Source organism: Leucoraja erinacea, chromosome 24 (genome assembly GCF_028641065.1).
Source record: "Leucoraja erinacea ecotype New England chromosome 24, Leri_hhj_1, whole genome shotgun sequence".
Taxonomy (NCBI): domain Eukaryota; kingdom Metazoa; phylum Chordata; class Chondrichthyes; order Rajiformes; family Rajidae; genus Leucoraja; species Leucoraja erinaceus.
The window spans coordinates 29467186-29486073 of NC_073400.1; the positions used below are offsets into that span (position 1 = coordinate 29467186).

The 18888-nt window shown below is 44.4% G+C and overlaps 1 protein-coding gene across 1 annotated transcript; it reads right to left on the reverse strand.

Annotated features, from left to right (window-relative positions):
* Positions 1-5767: 5767 nt before the first annotated feature.
* Positions 5768-18850, reverse strand: LOC129708882 (uncharacterized). The gene is made up of 7 exons (XM_055654930.1): positions 17310-18850; positions 14541-14861; positions 12763-13071; positions 10794-10911; positions 9592-9683; positions 8773-8819; positions 5768-6537 (listed from the first exon to the last, which is right to left on the reverse strand). Exons 1-7 carry the CDS (start codon positions 17344-17346, stop codon positions 6220-6222), a joined length of 1242 nt encoding a protein of 413 aa, XP_055510905.1. The 5' UTR covers positions 17347-18850; the 3' UTR covers positions 5768-6219.
* Between the last annotated feature and the right edge of the window lie 38 nt (positions 18851-18888).

The window sequence follows — 18888 nt, forward strand, 5'->3', positions numbered from 1 at the left end:
CAAATTCTGCTCCAAGATCTATGAACTTATGGACGTAGTTCATTGATGGGCGGAGTTACAGTCACAAGTCGGACTGAGAAATATAACACAGATTTGTAGTTTATAGTTCATCAATGCAAACCGCAACAAACTGCACTCAACCGGTTTGTTCTAAATATAAATAGACTTTATATTATTTGAAGGGAAGGGCTAATATTCCCTAATATTCACGCGTTGTATATTAAAATGAGCGCTGTAATGGACTGTGCAAATGCTTGTCTAAAGATGCCACAGCATGTAGATCAAAGTGGGAAACAGGGTAGAGAAATTACATTTGTAATTTAAGTGGGATGTTTGTTATACTGATTGTATTGGGAAGGGTGATGGGTTGTATATATGACTAAGATATTCTGTACTGTACATATTGATGGTTACTGTATCGTGAGGGCTTTTTCACTTCACTTTGCAGATACAGATACTGTATAGTGAGGGTTTTTTCTTTTACATTTTTTTTCTCTCTCTTTTTGTGTGGCTTTGTAAATATTTGATTAGTGTATAAATGTAAATTCCGCGTCTCGTCGTTTACTGTGTAAAGAACATTTATCTTTGTCAGTGAAGGATTTTACCCGAAGCAATCTTTGACTCTAACCGAACTTTATGGTCGTGACTCCATTATTGCAGGTCTACATGTTGCAAGCAACATCTTTCATAGTACTTTCATGGGCGGGGTTGCAGTCACAAGTTAGACTGAGGAAAGCAACATAATGTGTTTGTCGTTTCACACCCCGCCCTTTGCAAAGTCAAGTCAACCATTTTGTTCTGCACACGAATAGACTTTCCACTATTTATAGTCCTTCAACTCCTCTGTGGACAAATTGAATAACTCGTTGCAGCAATATTTTTTTAAAGTCTATATTACTGAACTCAAAGGACGTAGAACTAGCGTGAAATTGTTGATTGTTGGTTGATGTGGACTCGGTGGTCCAAATGTTCTATACCCTTGTTGTGTCTTTCAATCACTCAGCCAAAACAAAACAAACATCAATTGCATATCGTACTTAAAATCCTCAGATATTAAATGTGCTCAGCGTGTCAGGCAGCATCTGTGGAGAGAAACATAATGTTAATATTCAGAACAAGGTCGTGGCATCATATTGTTCTGACGGGATACCATAGTCTAAAATAGTAATTGATTGCCTTTGTTAAACGTCCTTAACGATTGTCAGCAGGATGAATATCCAGCAGTCTGAATGCAGAATGTTCTTCATCAATAAAGTTACAGTCAAAACAATACAAATGAGACAAACACTTCATTGACAACAGTTTATTAAGAAGCATTGTAATACATTATTATTCATTGATCGTTATAAAAATAATTACAGTAATTTGAATGCATTGAACAGGGGTTAACAGAGTAAAAGGTTCTACAGCAGCTGGTAACCGTGCAATTGTTTAAACATAGCTCCAATGTAGCGAAATACAATTTGAGAGATGACACATTTAAAATCAGAGCGGGAAACGATAAGTATAGGGGAGGAGTTTTGGAAAAAGTTATGGTCTTGACGTTTGGCAATATACGTCCTCTGGTTCTTGATCCCCTTTAACTCTGAATAAAAGGATATGTTCATTTACTCTGTCAATGGTTAGAGTTTTAAAGCGCAGGGCAAAAAAAGTGGAAACCAAAGGTTCTGATTTGGACTTTCCGGCAGAATAGGTTGTGGGGAGGTTATTGGGAGACTTCAAGGGGATGGAGACAGGCAAACAGAATGGGTGAAAAAGAATGTGGAAGATGTGAACTTATCCACGTTGGTGGCAAATATTGAAGGGTGGTGTATTTATTAGATGGTGATGGATTAAAGTATTGTTGTGTGGAAAGAGTTGGGTATTCTTTTGCACGAATCCTTGAATATTACCAGAAAGACAGTAAGAAATTAGAAAGACAAATGATCACCATTGCATGAAAATGTGTCTATTCATGTAAAGATGGCTTTCTATATTTAAATACGGTATTTACACTCACATCGTATGTAGAGTATTGGTTAGCTAGCAGGGACCTGAACATAAACCGATGAAGGATATCTGAAACAGAAGCAAAAATATTGGAAGCAATTTTCTGTTTAGTTTAGTTTAGTTTGGTTCAAAGATCCAGCGCGGAAACAGGCCTTTCGGCCCACCAAGCCCGCTCCTACCAGCGATTCCCGTGCACCAGCACTATTTTGCACCCTAGGGACAATTTACCATCTTTACCGAAGCTCATTAACCTACAAACCTATACGGTTACACAAAAAAGCTGGAGAAACTCAGCGGGTGCAGCAGCATCTATGGAGCGAAGGAAATGGGCCTATACGGTTAGTTGAGTTAAGTTTGGAGATGCAGCGTGGTAACAGGCCCGCACCGGCTAGTGATCCCCGTACACTAGCACTATACTATACACAAAGGACAAGTTACAATATTTACCGAAGCTCATTTACCTGCAAACTTGTACTTCTTGGGGGGGGGGGGGGGGGGGGGGGGGGGGGGGGGGGGGGGGGGGGGGGGGGGGGGGGGGGGGTATCGGAGATCCCAGAGAAAACCAATGGATGTCACGGGGAGAACGTACAGACTGTGTACAGACAGAACCCGTTGTCACGATTTAACGCTGGTCTCTGGCGCTGTCAGGTAGCAGCTCTCCCGCTGCGCCACGGTGTAGCAAAGGGGATGACTTTAGTCACCCTGAGGTAGTATAAGATATCACGTTTGCAGCACACATTAATGCCTTATAGACTTTCAATTTTACTGTAACACTTTGCATCAGTTCCTAATATTATTAACCAGCTTAAGCAACCCAACAGATGTTTCCCCTCAATTTGAACCTTGGTTTAATTTCAGCAGTCTCTATGGCAACTCAACCGTCTCCTCCAGTTTTCGGTTCCCCTTTATCTACTTCCTTTGAACTGTGATGAAAATCCACGATTGCATCAGCTGTTCATGCCATCGCCAGCTGTTGAAGCAAGTGTGTCATCATGCCTGCCCATAACTGCAGAGCATAGTTTAAGATTTAATGTCATCCCTGGTAATATAAGCCACATTGTCTCTCTTTCAATTCCTCTAATTAGGTCTAGGACAGATGATATTTGGGTAAGGTCTCTCAACTGCCAGGAGTGCTGCAGTCGTGAAGGGTGTTCCGGCCAGTTGCTGCAAGTTGTGCTGTCTCTACGGAGTTTGTACGTTCTACCTGTGACTGCGTGGGGGTTCTCCGGGAGCTCCGGTTTCCTTCCACACACCGTGGACATAGATTTTGATGGCTTCTGAAAAAAAATGTAAATTGTCCCGAGTTTGTAGGAAAGGGCTAGTGTAGGGGTTGATCGCTGGTAGGCGTGGACTCGCTGGGCCGAAGGGTCTGATTCCCCGCTGCATCTTTACATAGATAGAAACAAAATAAGTGCAGGAGTAGGCCATTCGGCCCTTCGAGCCAGCACCGCCATTCAACATGATCATGGCTGATCTTCCAAAATCAGTACCCCGTTCCTCCTTTCTCCCAATATTCATTGATACCGTTAGCCCTAAGAGCTACATCTAACTCTCTCTTGAATATCTCTCTTGAATCTCTAAGTGAAATAAAGTCTACAGGGCGGAGCAAGAGGATATAAGCGCCGAATCATCTTGTCGGTTGTGTGCGTTCTCTTGTGTGTTACTTCTGAGAAATGGTAACAGTGTCGAACATCGAATCAAACTTCCTTTATTGGTGAAAAATAACAACCAGCAGCACTGTGCCTAAAATCATACCGCACAGTGCTTATAGTTCTGAGAAAATAAGACCAGAAGGATTAGAAGCGGGAGTAGATAGTTTGGCCCTTTGTACCTAATGAGCCACTCAATGGAATCATGGCTGATCTTTTATCCCAGCCTCACTATCCTGCACGACCCACTATCCTGCACTAACCTATAGTTTCAGTTTAAAACATATAGAAACAGGCCATTCAGACCAACGAGTCCAGGTCAGCTATTGAGCACAGGTTCGCATTTGTTCTGTTTTATTCCACTTTCTCACCTACTCCCTGTATATTAGTGGCATTTCATTTACAGAGGCCCATTAACCAACAAACCCACACGTCTTTTGGGAGGAGGCAGACATACCCCCATCCACATAAACGGGACTGAGGTGGAGCGCGTCTCCAACTACAAATTCCTCGGGATAGATATCTCAGAGGATCTGTCCTGATTCCTCAATGTCACCAAACTGATCAAAAAGGCACAGCAGTGCCTCTACTTTCTGAAGAGGCTTAAGAAAGACCTTTGCCCCCCCCCCCCCCCCCCCCCCCAACACCACCTCCCTTCCCCCCACCCCCCCCCCCCCCCCCAGTTCCTGTCCAACATCTGCCGCTGTACCATTGAAAGCATCCTGACCACCTGCTTCACGGTATGGTACAGCAGCTGCACAACAGCTGACAGGAAGGCACTGAAACGCGTGGTGGAAACCACTCATCACATCATCGGTGCCCCGCTCCCTGCCATGGATGCCCCTCCACCGCAAACGGTGTCTGAGACGGGCCGGGAAAATCATTAAGGACCCCTCTCACCCTAACCATGGACTATTTGCCCTCCTCCCATTAGGGAGGCGGTACGGGAGCCTCAGGTCTCGCACAAGCAGGCTGAGGAACAGCTTTTTCAATAACACCATTATACTGCTGAACTCAGAGTCCCCAACGCTAGGTATCTTTTATACTCTTTTATCTGTATATATTATATTTAATTCATCCACATTGTACATATTGTTTTAACCAGTATTTTTACTACTTTGCACTCTGATTAGATGCTAAACTGCATTTCGTTTTACCTGTACTCGTATTTGTGCAATGACAATAAAATTGAATCTAATCTAATCTAATCTAATCTAATCTAATCTAATCCAATCTAATCTAATCTAATCTAATCTAATCTAATGCGGACGAAAACTGGAGGACCCAGTAATTAGATTACTGTCATTTGTGCAGAAGTCTGAATTGACAGGTTTCATACGTAAATGATAGAACAGATGGAAATGATAGGTACTACAGTGAAATACTTTCATCTGAGGATGAGATCAATACAGTAACCATAATGTAACATGTGGTCACATGGAGAACATGCAAACTCCACACAGACAGATTCGACAAAAGTGGTGAATACTGCCCATTCCGTCGATGGTTCTCACCTCCCCACCCTCGCAGGGATTTACAGGAATCGCTGCCTCAAAAGGACAGCCAGCATGATCAGAGGCCCACACAACCATGGCCACGAACCCATCTCAACCCTACCATCGGGAAGACGGTACAGGAACCTGAAAACTATAATGACTAGCTTTAGAGCAGCTTCCTCCCGACAGCCATCAGGTTAGTAAACACAATAACCTCCAAATAAACTCTGACCGACATAGACTAGGATGGGATTAATTTTGTCTTTTTGCAATATTATTGTGTGCTTATTTTATGTGTATGGATATGCGCGCGTGTGTGTGTGCGTGTGTATATATATATGTGTGTGTGTTTATATATATGTGTGTGTGTGTTCGTGTGTGTTCGTGTGTGTGTGTTTGTATGTGTGTGTGTGTGTGTGTTTGAGTGTATGCATATATGTGGTGTGTGGTGTGTGTGTGGTATATATATGTGTGTGTGTGTGTGTGTGTGTGTGTGTGTGTGTGTGTGTGTGTGTGTGTGTGTGTGTGTGTGTGTGGTGTGTGTGTGTGTGTGTGTGTGTGTGTGTGTGTGTGTGTGTGTGTGCGTTTATTTTTTTATAATATATATATGATATCGGATATATGATAATATTATAATATAATATATTAAATATCACACACATACTTACACATACACACTGAACTTTTTATCGTTTAAATTATTTACATTGTCCTATGTTTATATATTCTGTTATGCTGCTGCAGGTAAGAATTTCATTGTTCTGTATGGGACATGTGACAATAAAACACTTTTGATTTTGATCTCAGCTTTTTAGCCAGACCAATGAAAGGAATTAGGTTGGAATATGTGTGAGGATGGATATCGCCACTAGACAACTATCGTATGGATAGAAGACATTGAAAATAATGGCAATTGAATACATTAGCCAATGATGGGCTAATTGGGAAAGGGGATGCAACTTGAAAGAATAAATTTGTGAAAGCTTGCCAAATTTAGCATGTGCATAGATTATGCCGCAGGAGCTTGATAAAACAGAGGAGCGAAGACAAGGCCGCAAAGAATACAGTTCCAATAAATAGTTTCCCTAAGAAACAACGCTGGCATAAATTGGCTGTGCAGAATCTTGCAGGTTGCCAGGGGACCTGGCATTGCCCTTTCGGGTACGGCTTGGTAAGTTAACATTTGCATAGGTGACATTGTCCTCACTGGTGACAGAATGCTTTCCTTGTGAGATGACGTCGTCTTTGTTGGTAACGGACTGTCCCATCCTCGATCGCCTTTGAAACTGCACGGCTGCATACATGATCCCGCTGTCATTGTTGGCCAACTGGTCAGCTGCCTCGTCGTCTCGGGAATGCTGCAGATTCACACGAGCAGCTCTTTCTCGCCGTGTTGGTATTCCCTAACAGAAACAAAAATGAAGATCCAATTTACAATCTGACGGAAGGCGGAAGGCGGAAGGCGTAGTCTACTCTTCCAAGTCAATAACACAGCGAGTTTGCGGATGTTTCCACTAATGGGGGTGTCAGACTAAAAGGACGTACCTTTAGAAAGGAGACGAGAAGGCATTTCTTTAGTCAATGGGTGGTGAATCTGTTGAATTCATTGCCAAAAAAAGGCTGCGACGAGGGACAAAAGTGCGAAAACGCGCCCCTCCAGATTCAGGGACAGTTTCTTCCCAGTTATTATCAGGCAACTGAACTGTCCTATCAACAATCACAGAACTATCGTCTACCTCATTAGGGACCCTCGAACTATTTTTAATCGGACTTTAGTAGACTTTATCCTGCACTAAACATTATTCCTTTTATCCTGTATTTGTATCTGTGGACGGAGTACTTTGTAATCACGAAAAGTCTTTCCCCTGACTGGATAGCACAGAATGAAACGATTTTCACGGTACCTAGTACACTGCACACCGTGACAATAAACTAAACCAAACCAAACCTCATCATCGTTCAGCCATGGAAGTTCCTTCGGGATATTTATTATAGCCCTGCTCCTGCTGTCATGCTTAGAGCAGAAGATTGTGGCATTCTCTCTTCAGTAATTAGCTTCAAAAAGCGGAGAGGCTGCTGTTAACATTGAAAATTTGCAAGGAATTGACAAATCTATCGCAATGTATTTAATGTGACAAAAACATCATTCAACTTGGTGGTCACTAATACAGAGTTAATTTGTCAAATGTTCAAGTGTGATCAAGTTCAGTTGTGGCACGTAAATTGGTATATGTTTCCCCACAAACACTGTTCACAGCAGCGCTAATAACCATATAACCATATAACAATTACAGCACGGAAACAGACCATCTCGACCCTTCTAGTCCGTGCCGAACACGTATTCTCCCCTAGTCCCATACACCTGCGCTCACACCATAACCCGCCATTCCTTTCCCGTCCATATAACTATCCAATTTAATTTTAAATGATAAAAACGAACCTGTCTCCACCACCTTAACTGGAAGCTCATTCCACACAGCTACCACTCTCTGAGTAAAGAAGGTCCCCCTCATGTTACCCCTAAACTTCTGTCCCTTAATTCTCAAGTCATGTCCCCTTGTTTGAATCTTCCCTACTCTCAGTGGGAAACGCTTATCCACGTCAACTCTATCTATTCCTCTCAGCATTTAAAGACCTCTATCAAGTCCCCCCTTAACCGTCTGCGCTCCAAAGAGTAAAGACCTAACTTGTTCAACCTTTCTCTGTAGCTTAGTTGCTGAAACCCAGGCAACATTCTAGTAAATCTCCTCTGTACTCTCGCTATTTTGTTGACATCCTTCCTATAATTAGGCGACCAAATTGTACACCATACTCCAGAATTGGCCTCACCAATGCCTTGTACAATTTTAACATTACATCCCAACTTCTATACTCAATGCTCTGATATAAAGGCCAGCACACCAAAAGCTTTCTTCGCCACCCTATCTACATGAGATTCCACATTCATGGAACTGTGCACAGTTATTCCCAGATCCCTCTGTTCACCTGCATTCTTCAATTCCCTACCATTTACCATGTACGTCCTATTTTGATTTGTCCTGCCAAGATGTAGCACCTCACACTTATCAGCATTAAACTCCATCTGCCATCTTTCAGCCCACTCTTCCAACTGGCATAAATTTCTCTGTAGACTTTGAAAATCTACTTCATTATCCACAACCATAATGAATGCTAAGATATCAGGAGGGGGTCAGGTTTAAGAGATAATAAAGTATGAACAATCATGATCACTGAGCAATCAACTGGCTTCCCAGACTAGGTTTATTTTCTGATTGCACATGGATATTTGGGAACAAGAGGCACGTCTGTGTAACAATTAGCAAAGCCTTTCTCTAACATTAGATACAAGGCTAAACTTATTCTGCAGCTGCCAATCGCAATTAAAGATTGACGTCACTCCAATGACTAGTCAAGTAAAATATCATGGACGCTTTTAAGTAAAGTCTGGAAAAACACAAGAGGGAAAATAAGGATTGCAAGGATATGCTGATGTGCTTCCATGTACAGAGGTATTTGGAGGTTTGTGTATAGCATGGATACTGGGGAGGGCTGGTGGGGCTGATTGTCCTGTGTAGTCCCCTAAAACCTGATTTTGAAAAGATTTAAACATTCAATGAATCCATATTTCATGTCCTTACCTGGGTTCCATTTGCCCTGTCTCTGCGTTGTGTGTTGCACTTGGATTCTGCAATATACAATGCTATTGTTGTAAGGACCATGTCAATGTACAGGCCATGTTTCAACATCTATGCGTTACATTCTGATACAGTTACATTCTTATTTCAATGAGCGTCATCTGCTTTGATCTGCTCTTGTTCACGCCTTACATGCTCTTTGTACCATTCCGTATCTCTAGTTTCCCTCTCCCCTGATTCTCAGTCTGAAGGAGGATCTCCATCCGAAACGTCACCCATTCCTTCTCTCTGGTGATGCTGCCTGTCCCGTTGAATTACTCCGGCATTTTGTGTCTATCTTCGGTGTAAATCAGCATCTACAATTTCTTCCAACAGAAACTATCAGCATCTCACTTCAAACCAACTTCATAGCTGTGATGCAACTTATCCTCTCCAAATTGAGGCTGAGTTCCCGTCATGTGAAATAATTAGATTTAGCTCCTAGGGCTAACGGAATTAATGGGTGTGGGGAGAAATCAGAAACGGGGTACTGACTTTGTATGATCAGCCATGATCATTTCCAATGGCGGGGCTGGCTTGAAGGGCTGAAAGGCTTATTCCTGCACCTATTTTCTATTGTCTATTTTCTATTTTTCTATGTGGAGTTAAGCAGTACTGTCACCCAAATGCAGTGGCGGTTCCATAGTTTTAACGCTCCATTAGGCTAGACAAGGACACCTAAACTCTGGTTCTTGGTTGACTGGAATAAATTCCAATGACTTCCCAGTTGGTCAAAAACTATCACATACAGCTTGAAGTTATGAAGAAAACGTGGAATCTCACCCCTGTGTCTATTCCTTAGATACAATAGTAGGAAAGCGAATACCACAATGAGCAGAACCCCGGTGCCACTGAGAACAATTATCAAAATAAGTCTGTTGGAGAGAAAAAGAAAGTCATTTTCGGAATACAGCGGATTTTTAACTATTGTTAGAGAAGAAACATCTATAATTTCTACGGCTCCTTGCAGAGCCTTGGAATATGGTTAGCCCAGTAAATGCATTTCGGCATTGTTGGGTTGTGGGAAATGCAAGGCAGGTGGCTTATGATCATGTTTGGGTTTTGTTTTTGGTTTGTTATTGTCACATGTACAGAGGAACCGTGAAACGTTTTGCTTTGCATGTTATGCCATCTAATCAGAAAATAAATTCATAAATCCAATCAAACCCAACCCGTGTGAATAGATGGAGCGAATTGAAATATACAGAGTGCCTGGCCAACATTTGTTCTGTAACACAATGGTCGAACATCTTCAACAAATCCAGAAGAAGACATCCATTATGTTTTCAGGGCATATAGTGTGCCTGTATGTGGCCACCACAGATGGCACCTTGAAGAATGCGGGCATTTCATCCATTTACCGTGATCGACGTGAAAGCTTTGACCAACCTTTCAGGGTTGCGCTCACAAAGGATATCAAGGGCCAAGCCCTTGCCATTCATTCACCAGGAACTTCCCCATCGGTGCCACGCCAGAGCAGGTCAAACAAAACATTGTTGGAATTTGGCAAATACAGCCTTGGGTGAGGTGAGTGTGGGGCAGTCATTGTGACTACTGCACAAAACACGACCCGAGAAGAACATGATCTCATTTCCCAACAACATTCATAGCACAGCAGAGTGATACATACTGATGCTGCCACATCTATACATTTTCTGCACATATGTTGCCGGATCCGCAGAGTAACTCCACTATTTAGTGACCATCTTTGCAACAAACCAGCATCAGCGGCTCCGATTGATTCCATTTCCATTCTAATGAACTATGGTGAAAAATACTGCTTGATTGTCTCGTTTTAATGCCAAAATAATTACTGCATAATTTGGGAGGCAATTTTGCCTTTGTATGGCCGGCTTCCAAGGGGTACTGGTGCTTCAGTTATACCGACGTCTAACGTCAGGTCCCATTGAAGTCAATAGGAATTCCTCCTCCCATTTATATCTTGCTCTCTTGAAGCATGGCTAATCGAATGATAAACACCGTACCCTTTTGCGGAATGGACTTCACTGTTTTCCTTTTGGCGGTCGCTGGCTACATTTGAAAATGCAGAAGATGCGCTCGTCATTTTTTCTGTTGTGGATGTTGCACAAGAATATACAGGTGCTGTTAAGACAAAAAATAAAATTCACTTTCACTTGATCTTCCCGGACAACCACGCCAGCGAGCATATTTGGCAGATGGGAGATCTTTACCTGGGGGAAGGGCTGATTCACTGCGGGTATAAGGAGATTTTTCCTCAGTGTAATTGGCCGTCTTTTGCATCAAACGAGAGAGGTTTCCAAATATGAGTGTCGCCCGCATTCACTGATCATTTCTGCTTTATTCCTATCCCTCTGTAGCGGGGACGCAGATATGCCGCTGGGACGGTGAAATTGCTTAGATTGGTGGCACTGCAAAGCATGTCTACTCGTGTGCTAGCACAAGGGAAATTTCCAACCAGGGAGCTAGCCTTGCTTATACTAGAAACGTGACCCAAGCTTCAATAGTGATCCAGATGACAGGTTTAAGATCGGGGGAGGGGGGAGGGGGGTTAATTGGATCCTGGGGGGCAACTTTTCTGCCCAAATGGTGGTCGGTGTATAGAACGATCTGCCAAAGAAGATAGTTGAGGCAAGTACGGTCACGACGTTTAAATACATCTGGATAGATACATGGATAGGATAGGTTTAGAAAGTTTTGCGCCAAACACAGGGAGGTGGGACTGGTGTGGATAATAGGCGTCGGCAAGTTGGGCTGCAGGGCTTATTTCCACACTATATTTCTCCATGACACCGGGGCATATTGGATGAAGTATATTAACATCACTATCAACTATATCACTCGATCGCCATAATCACTATAAAAATAATGGATAGAGAAACATTGCATGCGCAGATTAAGCAATTGTCCACTGTCACTGGCTCCCGCCCACTCGTATCTGGCTTTCTGAGCTGCCATAGTAACAAGAAAACTGATCGATTGGCAAAGAATATTGAAATGTCCTAATGGGAATTATATTTTGAGGGCGGCACGGTGGCGCAGAGGTAAGTTGCTGCCTTACATCGCCAGAGACCCGGGTTCGATCATGTGTACATGTGCTGTCCGTATGCAGTTTATACGTTCTCCAAGTGATCGCGTGGGTTTTCTCCGGGTGCACTTGTTTCTTCCCACATTCCAAATATGTGCAGGTTTGTAGGTTAATTAGCTTCTGTTAATTGTCCTTAGGGTGTATGATGGAACTGGTGTGCGGCTGGTTGTTGGTTGGCACTATCCCGATGGGCCGAATGGCCTGTTTCTATGCTGTATCTCTAAAGTAAACTTGCGTGGCTGGAGGTAGAATGTTAGCACCTTGAATTTTCGGATAAAGGGGCTATTTGGTGAACATTTGTCTGAAAGTTTACAAAATAATTTCTCATCTGTGACAGAAGTAATGGATCCTTATTGTGACACTAACCACAAACTTCCAAATTCTGTGAGAATTCCTCTCAACGTCAAGTCAACTCAAGTCTATTCGTCACATACACATACGAGATGTACAGTGAAATGAAAAGTGGCAATGCTCGCGGACTTTGTGCAAAAAGACAAACAAACAAACAACCAAACAAACTACAAACAGAATCACATATTCTTCTACATGTTAAATATTGTGGGGGAAAGAAAAAGGTTCAGTAAAGTTAATCCCTGGTGAGATAGGAGTTTACAGTTCGAATGGCCTCTGGGAAGAAACTCCTTCTCAACCTCTCCGTTCTCACAGCATGGCAACGGAGGCGTTTGCCTGACCGTAGCAGCTGGAACAGTCCGTTTAAGGGGTAGAAGGGTCTCCCATTATTTTATTGGCTCTGGAGTTGCTCTCGTCATGTATTTCCTCTCAGAATCATGTGAGGCCCTCAAAATCATCCCAATCCATCGTTTCCCGTAACACCAAAACATCCCAGGAATCAAACTGACGATTCAGACATACCCTCCAGCACTTACCATTGTTACCGAAATGCACCACATAACTGCAATTCTCTCCGGTGTTGGACACTGCCACAGTAACCATTTCACTGGACTCTGTCCCACGATTATTTGAGGCTTTGCAGTAATATTTATGGCTTTGTTGTTTGAAGTATTGACAACGTAGATCCAGGTTGTTGTTATTTGAGATCTTTAAGGTAGTTTCATACCAGGTGTAGCGAATGGGAAGAGATCCCCGCTCAGACTTACAGGACACTGTCACTGAGCCTCCGACACAGGAGACACTGGCTGGTGATAGTAATCCAAGCACAGGAACAGACACAGGTTCTGTGGGAAAGGAGCAAACAATGGATACAAAGTCAACAACTGAATATAAACGACTCACCCATTCTGGCACTCTTGTACCTCGACTTGTGAAGAGGTACACGCGAACCTCGCGAACTTCGGTGCTCGCAATATGACCTCGGCCTTTACACAAGCGAGCCTGGACATCCTGGTTGCTAATCATTTAAGTCCCCTTCCCAATCCCATTCCACCCTTTATGTCCTTGGGTTCCTCCATTGCCAAAACTATTTTGAAAGAGAAATAGCACCTTATATTCCCCTTGACAATCCGACAACGCAACGGTATGAACATTGTATTCACGGATTTCAAATAATACCTCACTATCGCCCCACCCCCATGCAACTCCCACCCTATCCTCGCCATCCTTCCATCATCCTTCAACCCCTTCATTTGTATCTATCTATCTATCTATCTATCTATCTATCTATCTATCTATCTATCTATCTATCTATCTATATATCTATCTATCTATCTATCTGTATGTCTGTCTGTCTGTCTGTCTGTCTGTCTGTCTGTCTATCTGTCTGTCTGTCTGTCTGTCTGTCTGTCTGTCTGTCTGTCTCTGTCTGTCTGTCTGTCTGTCTGTCTCTCTCTCTGTCTGTCTGTCTGTCTCTCTCTCACTCTCTCTCTCTCTCACTCTCTCTCTCTCTCTCTCTCTCTCTCTCTCTCTCTCTCTCTCTCTCTCTCTCTCTCTCTCTCTCTCGCCAGGTTTGGTGCCGTTCCCATCTCTCAATTCCAGCTTTCTCCTCCCTTATTCTGTCTGCCTGAAGGAGGGTCACGACTCGAGTTGGTTTTGTCCATTCTCTCCACAGATGCTACCTGACCCGCTAAGTTCTTCCAGCACTTATGGTTTTGTTCACGTGTCGTACACCTGTCCAATGTTCGGTGGCTCTAGAGAGAGGCTATAGTTGTGCTTGGATTAAGCGAATTGTTGGGGGGGGGCGGGGGGTGGTCAGTGGTAAGTGGCTGATGGGGGTGGGGGCGCATTGACGGGACAGAGGGAGAGAGAGAGAGAGAGACCGCTGGGTGGGGAGGGAGTGACTGGCCCTTGCCCCAGGAGGACTGAACGCAGTCTGTTGAACTCACGGGACTGATTCCCTGTTTATGATTCTTCAGGTATTCAGACCAGACCAATTGTTTCTCACTGATCTGTTCCCGTCGGATTATTAGTTTGAGTCGGAATGCAAACCTCTGACAGGGTGACATTTCACACAGTTCAGAGGCAGGGGAATGTGTTGAGCATCCCACTTGAAGTGGGTGGCCGCTCAGTGGGACAGAGCACGCACTGGGTGAGAGCAACATGAGTAGGGTTTCCCGACCCCCGCCCGCTCCCCGCAGGTCTCTGCACTGCTGCGGAGCCTCGGGATATCGGTGCTACCCTGACCCTTCCCGGAGAAAACGTGGATCAGGCATTTCAGTGGAGACGTCAAGTCAATTGCTGTGAAACGTACCGGCAGATACTTGGAGATAAACGTTAAACAATGGATCGTAGCCAGATGCAGTAATTCCACAGCTGTACCATCCTGTTTCTCCAGAGCGAAGATCCTCCACAGTCACAGTAAATATTCCTCGTGTCGGGTTATCTGTGATTGACGCTCTTCCACTCCGTCCTTGTTGCCCATTTGTTTCCAATAAAACTCTACACTGGTGGGTCCACCCTTGACACCAGTATTTTGTGTGTGAGCGGTACGCTGCTTCATAGTGACAATCGATTGTGATCGCTCTTCCCACAACTCCGTCTACATGTTTCTTCCCCCACACCGCACCTGAAACTGAGAGGTCAAATCTTCTGAAAATGAACAGGAGAAATCAGCCGAACATTCGGAATGATGAGGGGTGTGTTGGACAACATTCATCTCCACACCAACACTGGACCAGATCATCCATCACTGATTGGACTTGCCCTCGTTTCAATTGGAAGCGTCTCTGCCATCTCCAACCTAGTGGTAGGAAACAACATCTCATATTTCCCGTCGGCAAATTACACCTCAATGGTATGAATATTGATATCTCTAACTTCAAGTAAACCTTACATCACCCCTCTGTCCATCCCTCCCCCACCCAAGTTGCACCAGCTTCTTGTTGAATCTCATTGTCTGTAACTAGTTCTCACTTACCGCACAGCAATGGCCTGTTTCCTTTACCATTGTTACTTGTTTACATATCTTTCATTCATATGTTCTATATCTCCCTACACAACCGTCTATATCTCTCGTTTCCCTTTCCCCTGCCTCTCAGTCTGTAGTAGGGTCTAGATCTCTAAACGGCACATATCCCTTAGCTCCATAGATGCTGTCTGACTAGCTGAGTTACTCCAGTATACTGTGTCTATCTTCCAAACCAACATTGTCTCTTCTGTCCCCTCAGCAATGCTGGAGTGTCATCGTCTGTCGCTCGTCACGCTGCTGGGAGCGGCATCTCCCGGCCTTAGTGTCGGTTGGTGACTTCCCAGAGGATCTCGCAGTTGTGAATGGAAGGAGACCGCAGAGTACAATATTCAGCAAATTCATCACTTCAGCTACCAACTAAATGGCTCGCTTTAATGACCGAGTGAGAAAATACGTCCAGGAAAATATATGGGATTCTGGATAGTGATCCCCTCTCACTCACAATCGGTGTCACAACAGCTTCAGGATTAAGGCTGGGTCTTGCTGAATTAGACAAAAGCACAACAGAGGCAAAACGAAATGAGAAGTAAATGGTTACTTATTGCGACAGCGCCGTTGACCAACACTCTACCCACGAGGATTAGAGAACTAAAAAAATAACGGCTAAATTATTTAAAAAAAACTGCCGTGTTGTCTATTTGAGAATTTAAAGCGTAATTTACGTTCTGCTTTCAGTGAGAACAGAAGTGCAGTAACTAGATCTATGACAAAAGTATAGGGGCGCGTTTGCACTTTGATGTTACTTCTACTTGCGCGGGAGTGTGGCGACTTTTCGGGTGATGGTCCTAGGAGGGACTAATTTAGGGCAACTAATGAACAGCGCTCGCTCCCCCCTCTCCACTCCCCCCGCTCCCTCACCTTCCCTGCAATATGATCATGGCTGAGCATCTAAAATAAGTATCCACGTTCCAGCTTTTTTTTTAACCATATCCCTTGATTGCATTAGGCCTTCAAGCTAAATCTAATTCTCTCTTGAAAACAGCCACTGCCTTGAGAACAACCACTGACAGAGAATTCCACAGATTCACAACTCTCTGGGTGAAAATGTTTTTTTCTGATCTCAGTCCTAAGTGCCATAACGGTGCATATTGGTTCCTCCCAGTACCCCCCCCCCCCCCCCCCCCCCCCCCCCCCCCCCCCCCCCCCCTAACTTCCTCCTGTATTCCCTTCCTCTGGCTTCACAATTCACGCCCACTTCTCTCCTTATCTCACAGATATTTGTTTCCTTTTCATCCACCCACTGCCAAACAACCTTCCTCATTTGTATCTGCCTATCACCTGCTTGGTTTTATCCAGCACCCACCTCTCCTCCAGCTTTCTCCCCTCCACTACAATCAGTCTAAAGAAGGGTCCCGCCTCCATAACGTGGCCTACCCAGAGACGCATCACTCCCACACTATTTTTATAAATCCGGTACAACCCCTCTATTAAAAAATCCGTTCTACTTGTAAGTCACCGCCTCTTGTTGATCTACCGACATTATCTTTAATAATCTTGTAGGCCTGCTGATTTTACGACAATGCGGAATTCTGCACTCTGGAACTGTCCCTTTGCTATGAGTTTTACTGAGTTTTTGACCTGCTTGGAAAGTATCATCTGATTTCACCGAAACGTGACTTATCACCGCACGTCGAGCCAAGCAAAAATAATACACTTCTGCCAAAGCAAATCGACCTCCCATTACATTCACAATTACGAGTTGAAGGTACATTGGCAATGATTTCTTAGTTTAGTTTAGAGATACAGCGCGTAAACACGAACTTCGGCCGACGGAATAGGCGCCCGACCAGCGATCCCCGCACATTACCAGTTCTACACACCCGCGGGACAATTAGAATCGAACCCGGGTCTTTGGTGATTGCAAAGCAGCAACTCTACCACGGACCCACCGTGCCCTGCCGTAGAACAGTGTTGATACGAGAATGCATGTCAATACAGTTCAGTTACATTCGCTGGGTATTTTATACATTTACCCTCCATATATGTCGGCCATCTCTGCTGTGAAAACTAACACTGGTTATCAGAAGGCTCAGCTCTATCTCTGTCACTCACCGGGTAGAGAACAAACGATAAGAATTGGAATCCACATTGTTCTCTTCACGGAGACCAGTACAACGCGTGTCCGTCGCTCAGTCCGTGTAAGATGAATGGGGAAGAAGGAAGCAGGAAGCTGGGTTGTGAACCCGCAGTACGCCGAATATAAATATCACACGTATGCACTTGACACCCTCTCAGCTCAATTTTGCAAATTCATCTCTTTGCATTTGCATTGCCTGTCGGAAAATGTTCGGTTTGGTTTAGTTTAGATATGCAGCGCGGAAACCTGGCCTTCGGCCCACCGAGTCCACGCCGACCAGCGATTCCCCGCACATTACACACACGTTGTGTGCCGGGCTTGCTTCAGGTGCGGTAATTCGTGCGTCTGGTACCAAGGTTAGGGCACGTTCTGCCTCGCCTGGAAAGATCCGACATATTCGCGGCTACCCAACTACGACAAGAGAAGGTAGTTGTGTTTCGAGGTTTCCACGCTGAAACAGTCGGCTGCTAGTGACATGCCAACCAATACAAGCCTTCTCATATTATAATAAGTCTCGCCCATGACAACAGGCTCCGCCTCCTCTCCAGGTTGTGTCCATTCATGGTGAAAGTCTCTCCACCAAACATGCTGCGTGCGTGTTTCTCATGCAGCCAGCGTGTCAGGGGTGGTGGGCATGATCTAGTACAAGAGGCAACTCATGGGCCGAACCGTCTGAGGCCTTCAACCCCACATTGATATTAATAAACGGAAGCAAAAATAAAATAAAATGCTGGACGAACAGAGAAGGCCAGACAGCAGCTGTGAAGAGAAATGGACAGATGACTTTTCGGTTCGGAATCCTTCTTGAAGAGGAAGGGTTACGACCTGAAATGTGTTCCACCCATTATACTCATGGCTGTTACCTGCCCGCGTAGTTACTCTTTTTTTCCCCTCAGTTCCTAATATATTTGGCCTCTTGTGTCTCTCGCGAAATAAACAGGACCACAAGACATGGGACCATAAATAGGGCATTCGGCCCATCGAGTCATTCGATCATGGCTGATCTATTTTTTCATTCTCAACCCCATTTTGCTGCTTTCTCCCCATAACCCCTGATACCCGAACTAATCAAGAATTTATCACTAGCCGCCTTAACAATACCCAATGACTTGGCCTCCACCGGCGTCTGTGATATTGAATTCCACAGGTTCACCACGCTCTAGCTAAAGAAGTTCCTCCTCATCTCCATTCTAAAAGGAGTTTCTTTATTCTGAGGCTGTGTCCCCTGGTCCTGCACTCTCCCACTAGTGGAAACATCCTCTCTACATCCACTCTATCCAGGCCTTTCGGGAATTTTCAATAAGGTCAATTGTTCAAATCTCCAGCGAGTGCAGGCCCAGTGCTGACAAACTGTTATACTCCCCACATCCATTCTACCTAGGCCTCGACACTCGCGTCTGTCCGCTGGTTTGGGGGACACCTCCATTCATACCATGCACAGTCTGGGCCAGTCGGGTTTATCAAGGTCGGGCTGATCTACAGATTGTAAGGAGATGCCGCAACACCCCACACATGCCTCACTGCGGGTGCAAATTCGCCACAGTGGAATAGACG